General features: G+C 49.2%; 1 protein-coding gene across 1 annotated transcript in view; it reads left to right on the top strand.

Annotated features, from left to right (window-relative positions):
* LOC147705902 (uncharacterized) overlaps nucleotides 1–23,066 on the top strand; it is a 32,611-nt gene that overhangs the window by 8,334 nt on the left and 1,211 nt on the right. Inside the window, exons 2-3 of the mRNA XM_086929574.1 lie at nucleotides 20,978–21,076; nucleotides 21,821–21,943. Coding sequence (XP_086785700.1) covers nucleotides 20,978–21,076; nucleotides 21,821–21,943 — 222 coding nt within the window. The remainder of the gene's footprint in view (nucleotides 1–20,977; nucleotides 21,077–21,820; nucleotides 21,944–23,066) is intronic.

The raw sequence follows: 23,066 nt of genomic DNA, 5'->3' as shown, positions 1-23,066 counted from the left end.
TAACCATGGCAACCACCACCCCACCCCAAGCCTAGCAGTAGCAGTAGCTAAATGCTAATCAAGCTCAGCACAGGATTAACCCCTTCGCTGCGGCGGCTATTCCGCCGCAGCGCTAAAGGGGCGGGGCGGCCGCGCGGCCGCCGCATGCTGGTGACAGAACCGCTCCGTCACCAGCTACAGTTGAGCTGTGCTGGTGACGGAGCGGTTCCGTCATGACCCGCCCCGCTCTTTAGAACGCCCGCGCAGGCGCGAAATCAGCGCCGCGCAGGCGCGGCGGCCGGGCCATGACGGAACCGCTCCGTCATCAGCACAGCTCAACTGTAGCTGATGACGGAGCGATTCCGTCATCAGCATGGAAGGGGTTAATTTAACCAAAGAGGAGCCAACACAGGCCTAGATTCACTTTTAAGTGCCTTTATCAATCAGCCCGTCCTTGTAAGAAAGACTTTAATATGCGCGACAATTCTGTGAACGGCGGGGATGCAGGAGAAATCCTAAATTGACGTTAGTGCAACGCCTGATAAATGATGCTTGGCAGGACTGTTGGTCATGTGCAACTGGCAGCTTGGTAGGATTATGGATCCTGTGCAACTCAGCCTAATTCTCCTTCTGCACTTGATTAGCAGTGGTAGCTGTGAAAGAGCAGTCAAAAGCTCTCTCAGGGAGGAAGTGAGAATACACAAGTCAGTGAATATACCTCAAGGAGCGCATAGCAGTGTCAATTAATCAATGTCTAGTCAAATATTTATTTCTATGATAAAAAAAAGCCTTTATCCCACCCACTCTTCGTAATGTGGATGGGCTATTCCCCATTTACTGATGGCTGCATCCTGGAAATGCTCACTGGTAGGCCTTACTACTATTACCTACTCTGACTGTTAAAAAATAGTCAAAAGTATTTTGGCACTCTAAGCACTCTTAGCAGCAACTCCCAGGGGCCTGGTAGGCCCATAACCAGATTTATCAGCTCCAGCATCGAGGAAGTGTGCAGCATTGTAGCAGGAACCAGTTGAAGGGTTATCAAGAAGACCATTTGTTGAAACTTTGGACGAGCTTTCAGCAAGTGGTCAGAATGTTGTTTTGAGGTGTTATCGCCTTGTACTCCCTTTTGGGATGAAAATGCAATTACTTTATTAAGCCCATGAGGGTCATCTGGGGCAGTCCCTAACAAAAAAAGGTTGAATAGTGAGTTTTGGTGCCCTGGACTATTAAGTAAGTAAATGCTTATTATGCATTATTAACACCATTGCATATAGTACATTAATGATAAAATCAAGGAACATAGCACTAATACAAGAGTTACAAAGTTTAAAATAAATTACGTTGTTTTGTGCATAAAACTTGCATTGTACTTGCATCACTGACACAGTTAATGCTCTGTCTGTTAAAAGTCAGTTGATAAGAGCTGTCTGTTTAAGCTGACGAGATGTTTCCATGCAACAAATAACAGCATCCTGTTCCCCCTGGTTGAGACATCCTGATGCCATTATATAGCGCCATTGTGTAGTATTACGGGGCTGGCTCAGATAGTGCCCCAAACCATTGTACGGGCTTGATCTTAACTGCTGAGAATAGATTATTTTTAGTCGCAATGCTGTTAAGTCAAAAAATATTGTAAGGCAGCAGTTCAGCTGTACTTATGTGGGGATAACGCGCAGCATCACTGCCTGCCTACAGGACCTTACTCCGTGCTGGTTAAAAAATGGTTTTAACAAGGATTTCCGTATGTCCTTTAGCTTGTTACAGATATATATGATGTGAATGAGGTTCTCCGAGCCGCAAGCACACAGACGCAAGGCTGGTCTCCTCTTCTTTCCCAAGGCGGTAAAAACGGACTGATTGAACAGACTCCCAAGCGGAGCCTTAAGAATTTTTCCTTAGTCACAATCTTAGTTGCGACCTTGAAACATATTTGGGAAGCTGGAAAATCATTTGGTAAGAGGTTGCTATTACACCATCGAGGATTGCTGCGTCTCTTCCAGTCAGAGATTCACTCCCATAGGTGATCATAGGCTGCAATTTGGCTCGCAGGACTTTCAAAAAGGGGTCAAGTGTTAAGTTCGGCAGCAACTTCTTCAAAGGTTTTAGTGCTAAATAGGTCATGGCTCCCTTCCTTCGTAGGGATTCCAACTGTGGCTTGAAGGAGTTATTTTGATCTAAGAGCACGCCCAGATATTTATAGTTTGTTACTTTGACTAGACGTTTACCGGCCAAATACGAGCTGGGGTATGCGTTCTTATGATGGTTTACTGCCATAATTTGGGATTTTTTTTAAATGTATTTTTAGGGCATTCCGTTGCGACAATTTGCAGGTTGCAGCTAGGAGGTGCTGTAGTCCAATAGGAGTTTGACTAATCAGAACTAAGTCGTCAACATATAGCAAGTTTGCCAATATCGTGCCACCTAGCTTTGGGGCGTGTGAAGAGCAACTGTCTAGTTCTGTTGGTAAGTCTGCCAGAAAAAGGCTTAATAACAAGGGGACTAAAACGCACCCTTGCTTTAACCCTTTTGCTGTGGTGATTCTGCTTGAAAGATGCTTCTCTGTGCCTAGTTTAATTCTGATCCACGTATTAGTATGCAGTTGTATAAGTTGGTCTAAAAGGGGAGATGGTATCCCCCATCTGTTCAGCTTGTGCCAGAGCTTGGTACGGTCAACGTGATCGAAGGCTGCTGAGTATTCTATGACGCCGAAGTACCATTTTAAGCAGGCTGGACTATTGTAATGCCTTGCTGCTGGAGTCTCTTAAATATCTGATTGATAGACTCAAGAGGAATCAAACAATAGCAGCTAATCTAGCTTTGAAGAGGCTCAGACGCTCATCTGCCTCCTTGGCTCTGGGGTAAAATGTGAATTTGTACAACACCGAATAAAAGGCTTCTAGGCCTACAAAATACATGAAGCTTTGCAGACATGTCAAAGTTAATAAGCACTTCAGATTAATATAAACATTATACTGAACTGCAGGAGCAGTTTGACCTACACAAATCCCAATTCCATAAGTATCTCCAGCTTCGGGACGCGCTCTCTCCCCTGATCAAAGACCTTACGACTTTGCCAGAATTCTATCCGCTGGAGGGTAGACTGTTAATGGGGGATCTGGGCGACCACAAAATCTGTCAGCTTTATCAAACGTTGACCCCACATACCAAGACGATCCTGCATTCGGACGCGGGCGGCATGGGAAGCCGACATACCGACCCTTTCTGACAACGATTAGACCGAGGCTCTTGCTAGTCCCAGGGGCTCAGCAGTGTCATCCAGATATAGACTGATACAGTTCAAATACCTGCATCAGGTGTACTATACCCGCTTCCGCCTCTGGAAGATGGCAGCTATTTCGTCCCCCGCATGCCTCAGATGCCAGTCAGATGACGGATCCTTTTTGCATACGGTCTAGGGTTGCACAGTGTTACGTCATTTTTGGTCGGGGGTACTGTTCTGCCTGGGGGGGTACTGTCCTGCCTGGGGCGGGTACTTGGGTGGGACCTCCCAGAAGATCGACGCCTGACCCTCCTTCACAGTACTGATGATATTGAAGGAACCATCTATAAGAGACACCTCCTTTTCCTGGGACTCACACTGGCTAAGCGCAACATAGCCCAGCAATGGAAGTCTTCTTCTCCCCCTGGGGTGGTGGCCTGGAAATCCGCATTAGATAAGTGCATGTCTCCCGAGGTGGCGGTGTTTCAGGCCAGGGGTTGCCCGCAGAAGCACAGGAAAATCTGGGCTGCATGGGCCAAGTATCGGGGTATTGATCTTTCCATATTTCACGCGTCCACGAATCAAGATCTCATAGACAGACTCACCATCACATGACTCTCCACTCCTACTCGTGGATTAGCCGGCGCGGAAATGTGATCATATGTATTTATGCCTGTTTAGTCTTTCAAGCGGGTTGGGCGGTGCAGGGAGGGGGGGAGGTGGGTGACGGGGGCTGTTGGGTTGGGTGTTTTATAGCTTCTCGAAGGATACCCTCTGCAACAACTAGTGTACTTATGATCATTGCTATGTATGAATATGACTTGTTGGGGGTCTCCTTTGGGGGGGAAAATTCATTCAAATTTGTTGTAAAAAAAAATTATATTGAAATTCAATTATATTAAATATTAGTACATGGTAAGCGGTACATGTTCATATTAAAGCAGCTGAAATATGTGATTTTGCTTTCTCAAAATAAACAATATATAGATGGTGATTTGAATGAGGTACTCATTACCCCTTGACAGGTGCTTCCTGTTAACGCTACATTAACAGACATTTGTAAATAGATTAAACATGCTATCAACTGCAGTTATTCTCCTCAATGTGATGATTTCTAATATAATTCCAAGAGCAACTTTTATAAAGGTTTATTGCCCGGCTTTCTGTCAGATGGCAAAAGTAACAGATTCAAAAGATACTACTTTTGAGTAGCCTATATTTAACCGGATCCCCACTGTGGCAATAAAAATGGTGCCTTTCATTTTCATTTATGTTCAAGACTAGTGTATTTGTCTGTTACTGTTGAAAAGTTAAGGAGCATGCCTGCAATAACTCCAGAACTATGTGGATCAGTCTGAGCTTTCACCAGAACAATTCACTGGTCTCAGTCTGCATCATTCGTACAATTGTCTTTTGTATGTAAAAGGAGGTAGGGAACCCACATCCATAGTAGCATTTAATCCTGAGAAGGCATTGGACTCTACTGAATGGCCATTTCTGTTCTTATTGCTAGAAAAAAACAGGATTAGGTTGAAACTTTGTCTTTTCTAAGACGTTTGAATGGAAACTCATTTTCTAATTTTACAAAATATAAAATGCCACAATCAAGGACATTTCACATCTGTAGGGGAACAAGGTAGGGATGCCCACTTTCCACAATTTTGTTTACAATTGTGGTGGAACCCTTGATTCCCTGGACACACAGACATGCACTAGTCAGAGGATAGAGATAACGTAGAGCATGAGATTACCTATCTTATTGTACGCTCACGAAATCCTCTTGTATTTGACTGATCCGAAAAACTCCTTGCCAAGGTTGAGATATATCTTTAAGTGAATGGTTGTTATTCGTTGTTTCACATTAATTGGGTAAATCATTGCTGTATCGTGTAGCTCACTAGTCTCAACTGCTGAGTTTATTTAGTTTTATTCATTTGTTTATTAGGGCAGCAAAATAACACTTCGATCAGAAATGTTGTATGTAACACCTGAGATAGTACATAGATCAGGAAAGTTCAGATTTCTTTTTACAGAAACATTTAAATTGGTCAGAATGCAGTACATCATTACCTACGTGGAATTGACAAGGGCAACATGTAGGACGAGGACACTTATAATGATGGGTACCTAAGGAGAGATCTACGTTCTAGATGAGATGCTACACACAGATGTACAGTAGTGTAGGCAGTTGTTTTGGAATTCACAAAATCCGATTTAATAGTAAGTTTACAACAGCTGAGAACTCTACACATTAAAAAATAGGCATGTCGTATCTTTTAATGTGCGGAGTTCTCTGCTCCGACTGCTGAGCCTCCAGTTATAAACTTATTATTAAATCAGAGACAGACATAAATTTACACAAAAGTGGAAGTTTACTCTTGTGAATCTGGCCCTCAGTTTGCATCTTTTGTTATAATAGGCATTCTGTCAGTGCAGGTTTAAACTGCATGAGCGAGTTTGAAACCAGAATGATAGAAAGTGCTAATATAGCGCGCCTTGCAAGTGAAAGGGACGGAAGATCAGAAACGGTACAATATGGCTAAGGTGTAGTGGGTAGGTCGAAGCTTACGTATTTTTGTTTGTTCATTAGTATTAGTGTTTACATAATGTCCATCCTGCTTGGTGACTGCATGTGCAATTGGTGGTGTACCTGGGGAGATTAAATAATGTTTAGAACGCATGGTTCAAATAAAACCTTATCAAGGAGAGAGCAGGAATAGGTATAAAGGTCATCCGGTAGCCTAGTGCAGTAATCCAGTCTGCCAAAAATCAATGAGTTGATAAGTTATTATGGCGTGTTGAACAGGACCAGGAAGTGAATTTTACATATGTTAACCTCATCGCTGCGGCGGCTATTCCGCCGCAGCACTAAGGGGGCGGGGGGGCTGCGCGGCGTGCCCATGCTGGTGACGGAATCGCTACGTCACTAGCCGCGGTTGAGCTGTGCTCATAACGGAGCGGTTCCGTCATGGCCCCGCCCGCTTAATAGAACGTGCCGCGCAGGCGTGAAATCAGCGCCGCGCAGGCGCGTCGTGCGGGCCATGACGGAACCTCTCCGTCATCAGCACAGCGCCACCGCGGCTGATGACGGAGCGGTTCCATCATCAGCACAGAAAGGGTTAAGTAGCTAGAACCATGCTGCTGTGTTTAAGGCCCCAAACTCCAGTGGAGAAGTGTGGCTCAATGGTTAGAGCGACATACCCTGATGCAGAGGTCTGGCCCGGGACCAGGGTTCAATTCCCACCTCGGCGGGTTTTGAGCTCAATATCCTCAGACCTGATAATTCTCGCCTCAGTGCCTATTCTAATCATGGGTCCAACTCTGGGCAATAGCTTGCTTAATCTCCACAACGCCCCCAACAGTGCTGGGATGCCAGGCTTCACCTTGGCAGTGCCCAGGAGTGGGCATTTCACAGGGAAAAGCCAGGAAGGGTTCCACAGCGGTATGCGTACAGCGCCAAGATGCCTGAGGGTATAAGTGCTCTATACAAGTACGAATTCATTCATCCATTCATTGATAAGATCAAGAGAATGCCTGAGGTTCGAAGCTGATATTGCGAATTTTAGTAAGTCAGGGGAGATAAGACCAAGTTGGCCAGAGAGAAGGGAGGAGGGGAAGATTAGCACCTTAGTTTTGGCAGAATTGGCATCAACAATTGTAGTGCTTTCCAGTGTCAAATTGCTGCTGGGACAATTAGAGATAAATGCTTGATGACCAGGTGTGAACTTTAGAATGGAGAAGAAAAACTGGGCATCATCAGCATAAAGGTGTTAAGAGGAATTAAACATCTTACTTACTTTCAAGTTGGTTCATTCTTTTTTGTATGTAATGTCTCTCACTGCTTTGATGGTCTGGAATAAGTTCAAAGACCGATCTCCTTTCCTCTGGTGCCTATGGTGTGCGTGTTGGGTTAACTCTCATTGGTTCCGCCACCCACATTTAGTTCAGTTACGTCACTTATTCTTTTCATCGTGAAAGTGTCGATGATGATAAAGTGAGCACACTGGTGAGTATAGCTCTATGGTGGTTGCTTACGTGAGGCTTTTTCTGACCCACCTTTTTACCATATTGTTTTATACTGTACATGACTAATGTGCCAGTATTATCTGTAATGTTTTTGGGAATACTTCAGCATAGCTGTGGTGGTTTGTTTTATGTTCTGTTTTAAATAACCATACACATACGGGGAGTATGACTGAAACAGTTGATACCCATGGATTTAGGAACAGATGAAAAAAAGTTTGGTATTAAGAAAAAATTACTTACCTGTGTTAACTATCTATCTGGTGGATACTCTTAGATTCCTCAGGTTCCAGACTGGATCTGGAAATCTTGAAAGCTGTAAGGTCACTGGTAGAGGGAGCTTGACCCGGTTGACACCGGAAGGGACATCAGGTGATGTCAACAAGGCCATAAAACGCCAGCCCTAGCGCACTGATGTAAGTTCCCCTCCATTTTTACCAATCCTTAAGAGCGAGAGGGCAGATTGACAATGTTAAAGAACTGCAGTATCAAAGTATAGAACATGAACTCTTATTAACTTTCTGTTAGAAATGGGGGACTCTAGTTGGCAAGGGCTTGCACCTTTATCCAAATAGGGACTGTTGGAATTAGGTAGCCTGGCCTAGGGCAAGACTAACATTTAGAGGCACAGAGTAAAGGTTGCAGACCACCCAAAAGTAACTTCACGCAATAGCACTCAAAAAGAAAAACACTACACCGAAAATTATATGAAAATACGTTCTGCTTTATATAAATAATATTCTCTTTGTGTCAAAATTTACAGCTTAGGACATTTCAGGATTTTGTAGTCTCAGCAATTAAACTTCTAAAACTTCTAAGCAAATTATCAGTTAGATTCCAAATTTCATTTCATTCAGTTGTCTTTAAATCAGAAAATCTACTTCCAGAGAGGTTCAATAATACAGTACACTTGTCAATAGAGTAATAATAACACTTCCAATTGGTTATTTAAACTCAACGTTCAGCATTAATTAGGCATTTTATCAGACTCCAGAATCAGCTTTAAAAGATTACTAAACAGTGCCCAATACTGGTCTCCCACAACACCAACCTCCCTCACTCCTGATTCCTGGCAGTTGAATTATCTGCTCAGTCTACCATTCAAACGATCTAAATCAGGTTCAGCAATTTTCATCTGTAGTCTCCCTCCTCCTTCACTGTTATTTTATAACTGACACCTCTCAGAAATTGAGGTAGCTCCAACTCTAGAAGGTACTCTTTATTCCCTCCTTCGTGAAGATTTGCTCCCCTCCCCTTTGGGTGACACTCCTTACTTGAAAGCAGATTTATCTGCGGTAACAGGGAAAGAACCCGCTTCACAGGGGCAGGGGAGGACTCAGCGCTGATATCGATCACCAGCCTCCCGGTGCACCTCTCTCTCCTCTCCCGCTCGCGCTGAATTCGCTGGTAGCGCTCAAGCGGGGAGAGAGATTTCAGCAAATGGTTGGCGGCGGGGCTCCTCTGCACCCCCTCGCGCTCGCGCTCGCCTCACAATGGGGCGCTCGAGCTGAAGAGAGGATTTACCGCTGCCTCCGCTGCCAGGGAAACTCCCGGCGCCTCTCCCCAGAATCGCCGAGGGTCGCGCTGATCACCCGGGCATGCGCGGAGCTCCTTGGCAACTCCACCTCCGCTCCCGCCTATCTCCGTGGGTCGCGCTGATCCTCTGGGCATGCGCGAGGCGCTCTCAGGACACTCCGCCTCACAGCTCGCCTCCGCTTCCGTCGTCTCCCGCGCAGGCTCCACAGCAAGACGCTGCCTCCTCCGGGCCTGCTCGATCTTAGGCCCCTCCTGTTCAAGGGAGTGTAATCACTAGGGGCATGCGTGGAAGCGCTTCCACACTCCAAAACCTTGGGGATGTTTACTATGACGCGGCCGGTGCCCCCGGGGTCCTACAGACGGCGAGGACAGCGCCGCTCCAGTAAAACCGGCACCCTTCACTTCCCAGGCGCCTCCCCAGTTGTATTCCAGCGCCGATCTCTCCTGGCCCTGGCTTCCTCAGGGCCCACTGTTCCTCACAAACACCAGGCTCAACACTGGGCGGAAACTATCTTCTCAACAACGTTGGTGAGTGAAGCACTGCCAGGGGGCAATCAGGGAAGTCCTTCAGCCAGAGCGTCCTGACAGGGGTCAATAGGGCTCAGGTGTAGAGGTGGGCTTCCACCTCAGATAGAACAATCTCCTCAGTAGGAGAGGGAAGTTGGGAGGGATTGGTCAGGGGTTCAAGGGGGAACGTCTCCCTGTAGTGGCTGTCTGTCACAGGGACAAACTAACTGCTCCCAGTGCGTCCTCCTCCTTTCACCGCTGCCTCACTCCTCCACTCTCTGGTCAGCACAAAATGGCTTCCCTGCATTCCGCCTTATATAGGCTGCCCTTCAGTGGTCCAGAAGGGACCAGAAGGTTCTGGAATGCCCTATGTTGGGCTATGGCCAAGTTCTGTTGGTGACAGTTGGGGCAGTTGGTGGCCACCATTTTAGGTGGTGCCAACTTTCCTGTCAGAACAGGCCTCTGGGCCTAAGGTAAAAAATTATGAGGGGGAAGAAAGCACCTATCCCCCTGACCAACACCTACAAAAAGTCAGTAGACACAAAAATTAACAAGGGTATGAGGGGCAAAAAGGGGACAAAATAAATAAAAATTAGGAGGGACTTCGCCAAAAAGCCAGACAGGTCTAACACGCGTCCCCCCCAGCTGAAAGTGGGGAGAACTACCCAACCCCTTGGGAGTCCTCATCACTAAGGCGGAAATACCTGGAGAGACCGTCTGCATTGGCGTGGTCCACTCCAGGCCGATGTTCCACCCGGAAGTCCATTCCCTGTAGGGAGATGGACCACCTCAACAACTTGGGATTTTCCCCCTTCATTTGCATCAGCCAACGAAGGGGTCGGTGGTCGGTCTGAACCAGGAAGTGCGAGCCAAAGAGGTATGGCCGCAGCTTCTTCAGAGCCCACACCACCGCAAAAGCTTCCCTCTCAATGGCACTCCACTTCTGTTCCCGGGGAAGCAGCCTCCTGGATAAGAAGACTACAGGTTGATCCAGGCCCTCTTCATTGAGTTGCGATAACACTGCCCCAATGCCATGTTCTGATGCATCCGTTTGGACAATGAACTCCTTGGAGAAGTCTGGGGCCCTCAGGACCGGTGCCGCACACATTGCCTGTTTCAACTTTTCAAAGGCTTGCTGACAAGCCTTTGTCCAAACTACCCGTCGAGGTTGTTTCTTGGAGGTGAGCTCTGTGAGGGGCGCTACAATAGTGCCATACCCCTTCACAAAGCGACGGTAGTATCCTGTGAGGCCCAGGAAAGCTCGGACCTCAGTCTGTGTCTTGGGGGGTTCCCAGGCCATGATTGCCTCAATCTTCGCCTGCAGGGGCTGCACAGTCCCCCTACCCACCAAGTGTCCAAGGTACACAACTGACCCCTGCCCAATCTGGCATTTGCTGGCTTTGATGGTCAATCCAGCTTGTCTCAGTGCCTGGAGAACGGCCTGCAAATGCTGCAGATGGTCCTCCCAACTGCTACTGAAGACAGCAATGTCATCCAAGTATGCAGCAGAGAAACTCTCCATTCCAGAGAGGACCTGGTTCACCAGCCGCTGAAATGTGGCAGGGGCGTTCTTGAGCCCAAAGGGCATCACACAGAACTGGTAGTGTCCCTCAGGCGTGGAGAAGGCTGACCTTTCCCTTGCTCCATCTGTCAAGGAGATCTGCCAGTACCCTGAAGTGAGGTCAAAGGTACTCAGATATTGGGCAGCTCCTAGCCGGTCAATCAATTCATCCGCCCTAGGGATCGGATGAGCATCAGTCCTTGTCACTGAATTCAGTCCTCGGTAATCCACACAGAACCTCAGTTCAGGTGTGGTGCCTGGTGGTGCGGCTTTTGGCACGAGCACCACCGGACTGGACCAAGGGCTGTTGGAAGGTTCAATTACTCCCAGCTCTAGCATCTTGGCAACTTCTCCATGTATGCTAGCCTTCACCTTGTCAGACAGCCGGTAGGTCTTGGACTTCACTGGTGGGCTGTCTCCTGTGTCCACATCATGGGTACACAGGTGGGTCCTTCCCGGGACAAGGGAGAACAACGAAGAGTACTGCTCCAGTATCTGGCGGCAGTCCTCCCGTTGCTCAGGAGTGAGAGTAGGAGAGAGATTCACTCCCTCCACTGACCCATCCTTCTCTTGGGACGAAAAGAGATCGGGGAGAGGTTCGCTTTCCGCTTCCTCTCCCCCGTCAGTCACCATCATCAGCATGACTTCGGGCCTCTCATGGTGGGGCTTGAGTCTGTTGGCGTGTAGCACCCGTAGGGGCTGTCGAGGGGTCTTAAGGTCCACCAGGTATGTGGCCTTACCCTTCTTTTCCAACACCTCAAAGGGGCCTGTCCAGCGATCCTGGAGGGCGCTAAGCTCTCCTGGCTCCATCACCCACACTTTCTGTCCAGGCTCCAGTTCCACCGGGTGAGCGTTGTGGTCGTACCACTCCTTCATGACTGCCTGGCTGGCCTCCAAGTTGTCAGAAGCTTGCTTCCACAACTTCGCCATTTGGCTCCTGAAGGCCAGCATGTAGCTCACCACATCCTGGGGGGGTTTCCGGGGAGATTTCTCCCAACCATCCTTCACCAGGCTGAGAGGACCGCGTACAGGGTGCCCATACAGAAGCTCAAAGGGGCTGAAGCCCACTCCCTTCTGGGGCACTTCCCTGTAGGAAAAGAGTAAACAGGGTAGGAGGACATCCCATTTCCTCCGCAGGCTCTCAGGCAGACTTCTGATCATGCCCTTCAAGGTCTTATTGAACCTCTCAACCAGTCCATTTGACTGGGGGTGATAAGGAGTGGTGAACCGGTAGGTCACTCCACACTCCTTCCACATTGCCCGCATGTAAGCTGACAGGAAGTTGGTCCCCCTGTCGGACACAACTTCCTTGGGAAATCCCACTCGGGTAAAGATTCCCATTAGGGCTCTTGCCACCACAGGTGCAGTGACTGTCCTCAGAGGTATTGCCTCTGGGTACCTTGTGGCATGATCCACCAGTACCAGGATAAACCTGTGACCAGCTGCTGTTGGTGGATCCAAAGGCCCTACAATGTCGATGCCCACCCTCTCAAAGGGCGTGCTAACGACTGGAAGTGGTTCCAGGGGAGCCTTTAGCTTCACCCCTGTTTTCCCACTGGCCTGGCAGGTTACACATGTCCTACAGTATGTGTCGGACGCCACTTTCATTCGAGGCCAGTAAAAGTGGAGGACAAGCCGGGCAAAGGTCTTGTCCTGACCTAAGTGTCCTGCCAGGGGTATGGCATGAGCCAGTTCCAAAAGAAAGGCTCGGTACTGTTGCGGGACTACCAAGGCCCTTGATGAACCAGGCAAGGGTACCTTGGGTTCACTGTAGAGGAGTCCATCCTCCCAGTAAATATGGTAATGTCCCGTAACATCACCTGCTGCTTGGGCTTCAGCCTGTCGCCTCAGTCCCTCAAGGGTGGGGCACTCCCTCTGCCCCTTACAGAATTCCTCTCTGGTAGGACCTCCCTCCACATGCCACTCCGCAGGGATGGGCAAATCCTCCAGAGAGTCTACTTCCCCCTCCACGGACTCCTGGTCCACCACCGCAGGTGGCCGATCTGTCTCATGGGGTGTGGAAGCCGGAGAAGGCTTTCTCTGTCTCCGGGTCTGTCCCTTCTTAGCAGCGGGTTGGGCCATTGTTCCAGGCTCCAACCCAGGCGAACTCCCTCTCCGGGCAGTCGCAGACCGTGTGCTGACACAGGCCCAGTCAGGTGTACCCAGCATCGCAGAATGCGTCCGGTATTCCACCTCTCTCCAAGTATTGTGTTCCATGTCATTCCCCAACAGACAATCGACTGGCACGGCAGGGCTTACGGCAACTCGAAGTGAACCTGCAACCCCCTCCCACTCAAAGGGAACCTCAGCCACTGGATAGTGGCCCATTCTGCCGTCAGCCATCGCGGCGGGGTGGAGTACATTTGGAACAACCTGCTCTGGGGACACCAGCTGACTTCTCACCATAGTCATGCTGGCTCCTGTATCCCTCAGAGCCTCCCCTCTCTGGCCATTGATGGTAACCCATTGCCCATACTTTGTAGTATTTGGGGGCACCTGGATCTTTGGCACCATCTCCCGTTCTCCCAGGGACACTAAGGTGACACCCGCCCACTCACCCCCCTTATCTAAGGGCAACTCCTCCCCGAGCGCTACACTAGCTACTCCCGGTGACTTTCCTCCGGTGGGAGGGGGTGGTCTCTTTGGGCATCTGACATCTCCCTTATAATGTCCAACGCCACCGCATTCAAAACAGTGGGGAACCCTGGGCTGCTGGCTCTGGCCAGGATGAGGGTTCCGGGGCGGGTTTGCCCTAGGGGTGAAACCTGCTCCCTTCCCTTGGAAGTTATTTTGGGGACCTTTAGAGAACTCTTTCTTTTTCTCCCCCCCCTCCTTCTTCTGTGGGGCGCCCTGTCCGGCTTTTTGAGATTCCCCTCCAGTCCCCTTGGTGGACACCCGGGTACTTGTCCAGATGTCCGCCTCCTCTGCAAGCTTCCGGGGATTGGTCAGCTTGCTGTCTACCAGGTGTTGGCGCAGCTCAGGAAAACATTTCTCGAGGAGGTGTTCTCTCAAAAACAGATCATACAGCCCCTCATAATCTTTTACCTCACTGCCCTTGACCCAACCCTCTAAAGCCTTTCTGGCGTAATCAAGGAAGTCCACCCAGTTCTGAGTTCCCATCTTGTGGCTCCCCCTAAACTTCTGTCGGTACCTTTCTGGGGTGAGCCCGAACTTCCTCAATAACGCCAGCTTCATGGTGGGGTAGTTTGTCTGTTCCTCTGGATCCAGGGCCAACAAGGTGTCCCGACCAGCAGGAGGCATGTACTTGTACAAACTACCCCCCCAGTGCTTCTCCTGCACTCCATGAACCTTCAAAGAAACCTCATAAGCGGCCAGCCACTTAGCAACATCATCCCCCTGACTGAAGCTCGCTATCAGGTCCTTTGGGATATAGGGTTTGGTCTCCCTGGCTGACTCTTTCGGTTCGCTGCCACCATTCCTAACAGGAGAGGACCCCCTCTGTAGACTTTGGAGCTCCAGTTCCTTCAGCCTAAACTCGTGGACCATCCTCCTCTCCTCTTTCTCCTGTTCCAACTTAGCCAGCTCCCACTTTAGTTGTCTTTTCTCCCTCCTGTCGGTGAGCTCAGCTTCTGTTAGGCTTCTCCCAGAAATGCTACTGCCCTTTCTGGAATAGGACACTGGTCCGGTGAGCAAGTTTTCCCCCTCATGGCGGAATAACTCCTCCACCCCCCCTTCTGTGCCCTGGTCAACCTCTTCATCCTCCTCCTTTGTCTCTTGGTGTGCCTCCACCCAGGCCCTAAGGCTAGTCTGGAGCTCCCCCTTCCTAGCACCATGTTTGAAAAAGACCCCCATCTGCTGGCAGAACATTCTCAATTGGGGCACAGAATAGACTTCCAGGTTTTCCACCGCAAACTCCATGGTGAATCTGGCAAACCTGGATACACACCAGAAATTTCAGAGGGGTGAGGGTAACCTAAAACCAACTCCACCCACCACCAGGAATAAATTTAGAAAAAACAAAAAGACTAATTGGGAGGGCCGCAAGGAGAAAACTCCTGGTGTAGGTTGGGTGTATTACGCCAAATTACTAGTAAGTAGCTGCAACCAAGTCCGCAATCCCACCGCTAGGCACCAATATGTTGGAATTAGGTAGCCTGGCCTAGGGCAAGACTAACATTTAGAGGCACAGAGTAAAGGTTGCAGACCACCCAAAAGTAACTTCACGCAATAGCACTCAAAAAGAAAAACACTACACCGAAAATTATATGAAAATACGTTCTGCTTTATATAAATAATATTCTCTTTGTGTCAAAATTTACAGCTTAGGACATTTCAGGATTTTGTAGTCTCAGCAATTAAACTTCTAAAACTTCTAAGCAAATTATCAGTTAGATTCCAAATTTCATTTCATTCAGTTGTCTTTAAATCAGAAAATCTACTTCCAGAGAGGTTCAATAATACAGTACACTTGTCAATAGAGTAATAATAACACTTCCAATTGGTTATTTAAACTCAACGTTCAGCATTAATTAGGCATTTTATCAGACTCCAGAATCAGCTTTAAAAGATTACTAAACAGTGCCCAATACTGGTCTCCCACAACACCAACCTCCCTCACTCCTGATTCCTGGCAGTTGAATTATCTGCTCAGTCTACCATTCAAACGATCTAAATCAGGTTCAGCAATTTTCATCTGTAGTCTCCCTCCTCCTTCACTGTTATTTTATAACTGACACCTCTCAGAAATTGAGGTAGCTCCAACTCTAGAAGGTACTCTTTATTCCCTCCTTCGTGAAGATTTGCTCCCCTCCCCTTTGGGTGACACTCCTTACTTGAAAGCAGATTTATCTGCGGTGACAGGGAAAGAACCCGCTTCACAGGGGCAGGGGAGGACTCAGCGCTGATATCGATCACCAGCCTCCCGGTGCACCTCTCTCTCCTCTCCCGCTCGCGCTGAATTCGCTGGTAGCGCTCAAGCGGGGAGAGAGATTTCAGCAAATGGTTGGCGGCGGGGCTCCTCTGCACCCCCTCGCGCTCGCGCTCGCCTCACAATGGGGCGCTCGAGCTGAAGAGAGGATTTACCGCTGCCTCCGCTGCCAGGGAAACTCCCGGCGCCTCTCCCCAGAATCGCCGAGGGTCGCGCTGATCACCCGGGCATGCGCGGAGCTCCTTGGCAACTCCACCTCCGCTCCCGCCTATCTCCGTGGGTCGCGCTGATCCTCTGGGCATGCGCGAGGCGCTCTCAGGACACTCCGCCTCACAGCTCGCCTCCGCTTCCGTCGTCTCCCGCGCAGGCTCCACAGCAAGACGCTGCCTCCTCCGGGCCTGCTCGATCTTAGGCCCCTCCTGTTCAAGGGAGTGTAATCACTAGGGGCATGCGTGGAAGCGCTTCCACACTCCAAAACCTTGGGGATGTTTACTATGACGCGGCCGGTGCCCCCGGGGTCCTACAGACGGCGAGGACAGCGCCGCTCCAGTAAAACCGGCACCCTTCACTTCCCAGGTGCCTCCCCAGTTGTATTCCAGCGCCGATCTCTCCTGGCCCTGGCTTCCTCAGGGCCCACTGTTCCTCACAAACACCAGGCTCAACACTGGGCGGAAACTATCTTCTCAACAACGTTGGTGAGTGAAGCACTGCCAGGGGGCAATCAGGGAAGTCCTTCAGCCAGAGCGTCCTGACAGGGGTCAATAGGGCTCAGGTGTAGAGGTGGGCTTCCACCTCAGATAGAACAATCTCCTCAGTAGGAGAGGGAAGTTGGGAGGGATTGGTCAGGGGTTCAAGGGGGAACGTCTCCCTGTAGTGGCTGTCTGTCACAGGGACAAACTAACTGCTCCCAGTGCGTCCTCCTCCTTTCACCGCTGCCTCACTCCTCCACTCTCTGGTCAGCACAAAATGGCTTCCCTGCATTCCGCCTTATATAGGCTGCCCTTCAGTGGTCCAGAAGGGACCAGAAGGTTCTGGAATGCCCTATGTTGGGCTATGGCCAAGTTCTGTTGGTGACAGTTGGGGCAGTTGGTGGCCACCATTTTAGGTGGTGCCAACTTTCCTGTCAGAACAGGCCTCTGGGCCTAAGGTAAAAAATTATGAGGGGGAAGAAAGCACCTATCCCCCTGACCAACACCTACAAAAAGTCAGTAGACACAAAAATTAACAAGGGTATGAGGGGCAAAAAGGGGACAAAATAAATAAAAATTAGGAGGGACTTCGCCAAAAAGCCAGACAGGTCTAACAGGGACCCTTCTTCCTAGTCAGGATAAGGGAGTTCACTCCTAAAATAACAGCTGCTCACCCCTCTTGGAAGCTTGGCACGAGCAGTCAGGCTTATCTTAGAGGCAGTGTGTAAATCATTTGCACATAACCAATAGTAATACAGTGTAAGCACTACAAAAGGACACCACACCAGTTTAGAAAAATAGCCAATCTTTTTATATACTTTAAGACCAGACCAAAACCGATAAAAATCAGACCAACAATACAGTACTTAAAAATCAACAGTTGTCAAAATAAGCTTTAAAAACAGTTCCTTGATGTCGATAGCTCCGTCCGGGGTTATCACGACGCCGTGAACAAACAAATCCAAACAGCTGTGGCTGACCGCAGCGTCGCGGGCCAGCTATGGTGTCGGGAAGACCCGCAAACAGTACCTTTTGGAAAGGCAGGGCGTCTGCGACCTCTGGTTGAGCTTCCGAAAACACAGCGTCCGCAGGCATCGGTGCGGGAGTCATCAGGGCCCTCGAAGTCACACGCGTTGCAGGTCGACTTCCTTCCAGTTGGGATCGGGAGCGCTGGTGTCGGCAGGCGGTGTGTGCTGCGGTGCGAAATGCAGGGGTGTGGTGTGTGGTGCCCTCAGGTGAGTGTGTTCGCAATTGTTTCTGCCAGTTCGCGAGGATTTGGTACTAGTTCGCAATTGCGAACTTACTTGTCGGCTCGCAACGGTCGCGACTATGTTGTTTCTACGTCTAGTTCATCATCACAGCCTCCCAGCACCCTCTGTTTTACCACTGGCACCCTCTCTTTGACCCATGCCACCCTCTGTTACATCAATGCCACCCTCTGGTTCATCATCACTGTAGAAGATGGGGGGGAAAAGCAAGCCCACCTGCCCTGCTTGAACTGACATGAGTTAATTTGGGGTTAGTTTATTAACAACACCTGCCCTGCCCCAACTGACAATAATGAATTAGGGGCTAATTAATGTGTCACTGAAAGAATTTAAAGTTCCAGCCTGGCACCTGCTTGTCTGCTCCTTTAGCTGTAAATCAGAACCTTTGTGGCATACAGTGAAGGTCAGAGCAGGGTCACACAATAGTTGCAAGCAGGCAACCGAATTCTGGAGGGCCCCCTCAGGAAGCACTACAAAGAATCGTTACAAATCATGAGGTTGACCTTTTGCACCTGCTCATTGCTTTTGCTTTTGCTGAAATCGTTTTTCGGTTTTTTTCGCGCTATTCGCGGGGCGCGGCGTCGTGCGAAACCGACCGCGGAAGCCGCCAATTCGTGCGAATGAGCATTTTATTTTTTTGCGGCTTGTTGTTTCGCGAGTTTTTTTGCAGTATTCGCGAGCCGCTTGCAGCGCAACACGCGAATTTACCCCAAGGTCGAGTACGGGCGCGGCCATTTTGTTTGCGTGACGTATTTCCGTTTCCGCCCACTATGTATAATCTCGCGCAGTAAGCGCATTGCGAGTAGAGGTTCGCACGAGATCGCGCGGGAAATCTAGAGGTTCGCACGAGATCGCGAGGAAAATCTCGCGCGAACTTACTTTCGCGCTCGTGAACGGGCGCCGGCCATCTTGTTTTTCATTCATTTCCTGTGTCTGGGCATGGTGTTTAATCCTCTTGGTATCTTTGCCATCCTTTGCTTGTTTTCAGTTTTTTTTTTACGATTTTGCTTCTTATCTATCCCTCTCTTTTCCTAGCTGTATATTTTTGTCTTTTCTGCTATTTTTCTTTACTTTTAAACTACTTTTTTAAACTCTTTTCTTTTCTTCTTCCCTATCCTATTCTTTCTTAATTTTCTACTTCTTCCTACCTTACCTGCCCAGACCATGGTCAAGCCAGGCGCCGTGAAGCTGCCCAGGCACTTGAGGGCCGCAGCGGCGGCGGGGAGTAGTGCTGGACCCAGTGGCAGGACAGCATGCGGGAGATTGAGGGGGGAGCAGGTGACGCGACGGGAGATATTCAGCCCGGAGGAAGTGGGCGCGCTGGTCTACTTCGTCCAGCGCCGCCTGCCCAGGACCATCGCGGGAGGCGGCAGGATCGCGGCCGGCGGCTACAACATGCGGGAGCGCCGGAAGCGGTGGGAGAAGGTGTGCTGGGCCATATCCCACCTCTACGGGGTCCAGCGCACCTACAGCCAGGTCACCCATCGCTGGACGGACCTCCTGGACCGCGAGCGCGACCTGCTGGACCAGCTCGGCTTGGAGATCCCCGGGCTTGGTGAGTAGTAGTAGCCATTTAATCACTCACTACTAGGATGTTTTCTCCTGCTCTGTGTTGTTGTATTGCAAATATTTGTTTTTTACATGGAGCAAGCCAATAATGCCGCTGATGACGATTACATTGTAGTTAAATTATATTTCAAAATCTTCTGTGCATTTCAGGTGCACTGCTCTCCTTCTCAGTGGCGTTGCTACTATGCTTATTTGTTTTCTATTTCGTGGTCTCATTGGCCTGAGTAACTATTATGTATGAGTGTACTTTACAGAACTGCGTAATGCTAGACACTAGGGGGCAGATTACATTTACAAGCCCCTTGCGCCACGTTTACGTTGCCTTGCGTGACGCAACAGCGGCGTAAACGTGCCGCATCCCTGCGAGTCATTTACAGCATGACGCATCTAGGGAGATGCGTCACGTTATAAAGCCATGGGCCTGCACCACAATGGGTGCGTTCCTAGTACGCAGGGTGGGCGGTCCAGCGGCTGTGCGCCTCGCAAAATTGCCTGCGTGAAATCTACAAGATTTACCGCAGGCACTTCTGCGACGCTGCTACGTCAATTCAATTCCTTATGTCTGCTCGAAGCAGGCGAAAGGACTGACACAGCATGTTAAGTATTGGGTGGCCCTGAGCATTACTGGAGTTGCATTGCGTTGGCGACGTGACTCCAGCGATGCGCCGCTCTTACGTGACGAGATGCGTCACGCAAGTGCCTACCCTTGCGCCAGGGCGCGCCGCATTGTAAATGAGGCACATCTGCCGTGTCGCAAGGGTAGTTTTGCGTGACGCATTTGATCTGGCGCATCTCTGGAGATGCGCCAGAACGCGTAAGTAAGTATGCCCCTAAGGGGCAGAATTGCAATTACCGTCGCATCCCTGCAAAGTAGCAGGGATGCGCCATTAATTGTGCGGCCCGCTACCACCACCAAACATGGTGCGCCGTATTTGCAATGCGGCGCACCATGGGCCCAAAACGTCACCGAAGCTTTACTGCTGGAGTTGCGTCGCAACGATGGCGCAGCTCCATCAATGCTCTGGGGTACCCTATCTCCCCAATGCTGGGTCAAGCCGTACGTCTGCTTCAAGCAGGTGCAGGGTTTGTGTGACGCATCATTGTCCTAAAGGTGACTGATTGATATTTTGTAGATTTCCCTCAGCCACTATTAGGATGTGTTCCAGCGCAGGAATGCCCTCCCTTGCGCCGGAACGCCCCCTGATGGCGCAGGGCTTTATAACGGGATGCATCTCCCAAATGCGTCACGTTGTTATAATATTATACGCCGCACCATGGCGCCCTTTTTTGTTTAGCTGCTGCGTCACAAAAGTCACGCAAGAACGGCGCAAAAGAGCCGCAAGGGCTTAAATCTGCCCCTTCCTTTGTACCCCTGACAATAAGAAAAATAGTGGCGGTGGATTGATAGTTTGACTATTTAAATGACTGGTAATGTAGCAGGCAACTGTTAGTGTTGTCACTGATCTGACTGAAATCACAATGGAGTTTGTCTGTCACTTTGCGTCTTGCCTGCGGACTGCTGCCTGCCAGTCCTAGGTGAACGTTTCAGTACTTTGTTTAGTGAGTTACATGACTTTCGAAGTCACAGGTCCGCAAATAAATGAAAAGTAACCATAATCAATATAATTTCGCGGAAATATTTTGTTATTGTTCTTTTGAAATGTTTGATTTGGTTGACATTGACAAGCAACAATCATCCATGTTTTCTGTTCTTTCTTTCATGTTGTACGTCAGCTCCCCCCAGGGGCGAGAGGAGGACACAGGAGCAGCAGGCGGCGGATGCTGTTCAACAGGGCCAGGATCGGGCAGGCGAGGGCTCCTCTGCTGGCCCCAGTAAGTTTTCATTTTAGACTAGTACCTATTTTTCCTAGCGTTCCTCATTTGACTTTTTTCAAAATTGTCTTTGCTCTTCTTGTAGACTGTATCTAAATTCTTATCCTGCCTCTACTATGACTCCCTGTGGTATTACTAGATTATTCTTATTAGTCTGTCTGTGTAGCTAACTAAGATTGCACGGTTGGCGAAACTCCCATGATTCTAGTCAGCAATAGCTCTATCAACTTAGTGCAGTCCTCTGGGATTGTCCATAATGTCTTTTGAAGTGTTCTATCTGGACTCATGCTTGCAAAAATTGCAAAACCTTTCGCTCAGTCACTCTAGTCTGGACCAAAAAACACAGATTGTATTTAAGTTTAAAAGCTTTATTAAAAGTAAACACATTTATTAAAATGAAGTCATAATAAAACTAAACGTTTAACTGATAATGGAAAAGTGGTTAGTGCTGACGATTAATTGAAGACATTTCTTGTAGTCGAGCCGAGCTCTCACCTGGTTTCAACTTGATCTTGTTGTTAGAAGTCCATCTTCTGTCTGTGTGGAGAAAAATGGTGCGTGTTAAAAAAACAGCCTTCATCAGTTGTGCCAAAAAGTGCAGCAAGACAACCTTCCCTGGAAAAAGGGACATTTTTTTTAACTTTAACGTAGACAGTCACAAATTACATTGTTTTCACATGTCTTCATTCCTAGACCAAAGACTAGTGAGTGCTTTATTCTAACATTCTTAAATGTACTTTGTAGGTGGAACATCTGGTGGCGGGGCCAGTGTGGAGGTGGTGGTGCTCGACACGGAGGCGGAGGGCGATTCTTCAGGGGAGGAGGCGGCGGCTGTGAGAGTTGAGACGGTGGTGGTGGCGGCCAGAGGTAAGCTCTTATATATTCCTTACTTATTGAGATTGAAGACTAGCTGGGAAGGCAAGAATATGAGATGCATGGCTGGGTGAATGATGAAGCAATGATGGGTGGAAGGACAACAGCCTGGGTGGGTGACACAGAAACTGTATGTGTCCAAATACCTGGATCATGCTACTATCTGACTCTTAGATAGCATATGTGTATCTAGAGCAGGGGTACTCATAGTACGGCCCGCGAGCCGGTGGTGGCCCGGCAAGCCTTCCTTGGCGGTGCGCAGACCTTGCAGACAATCACTGCTCCCCCGGCCCCCACAGAGCAGAGGCTTTTTTGTATTTCACCTGTTAGCGCCCCTGCATCTCCACTCTGACAATCACTGCTCCCCCGGCCCCCACAGAGCAGAGTGGAGATGCAAGGCCACAAAGAGGTGAAATAGAACAAAGCCTCTGCTCTGTGGGGCCGGGCAAGCAGTGATTGTCAGGGTGGAGAAGCAGGGGCGCTACAACAAACAAAGCCTCAATAATATGTTAATGGTCTTTTAAAGACCTGTTAAGTACTTTGGTGTTGTTGTCTGTGTGTGCGCGTTGAGGAAGCGGTCTCAACCCGGGCTGAAGGCTGACACAGATAGACACACACACAGTGAGATGACAGAGGGGGAGGGAGAGGGAGGGCAGGAGGGAGAGAGAGATGGAGGGAGGGCAGGAGGGAGAGCAGGAGGGAGAGAGATGTATGTAAATGCTGGGTCTGGTGGCTCAGTGGATGAGGGCATCTGCTGCAGGGACCTGTGTGCAACCTCATGGTCACAAGTTATCGTTTTGCTTTAGCCCCGCCCCCTCTGACTCCGCCCCCACCAGTGCGGCCCTCGGCCCCAAACTACACTGTAAATGTAGCCCCTGAGAGAAAGTTTGTGAGTACCCATGATCTAGAGAGAGTAGACGGTCAGTGGATGAACTAAGTGTAACTTTGAAGAGCATGTAACACTGCACCCGCACGTCCGTTCCAGTGTAGGAAAGGCAAGGAAAAGAACTTTTAATTTTGTCCAAATACTACCATAAATAGTAGCAGTAGTTTGTATTGCAAGCACTGCATAGATCCGGTTATTACGGTGGCCACTCCCTACCTCTCTTAATAAGTT

This window comes from Lissotriton vulgaris, chromosome 7 (genome assembly GCF_964263255.1).
Source record: "Lissotriton vulgaris chromosome 7, aLisVul1.2, whole genome shotgun sequence".
In the NCBI taxonomy this organism is placed as follows: Eukaryota; Metazoa; Chordata; class Amphibia; order Caudata; family Salamandridae; genus Lissotriton; species Lissotriton vulgaris.
Note: the sequence above shows the minus strand (reverse complement) of the source record. Positions and strands in the feature narration are given on the sequence as shown.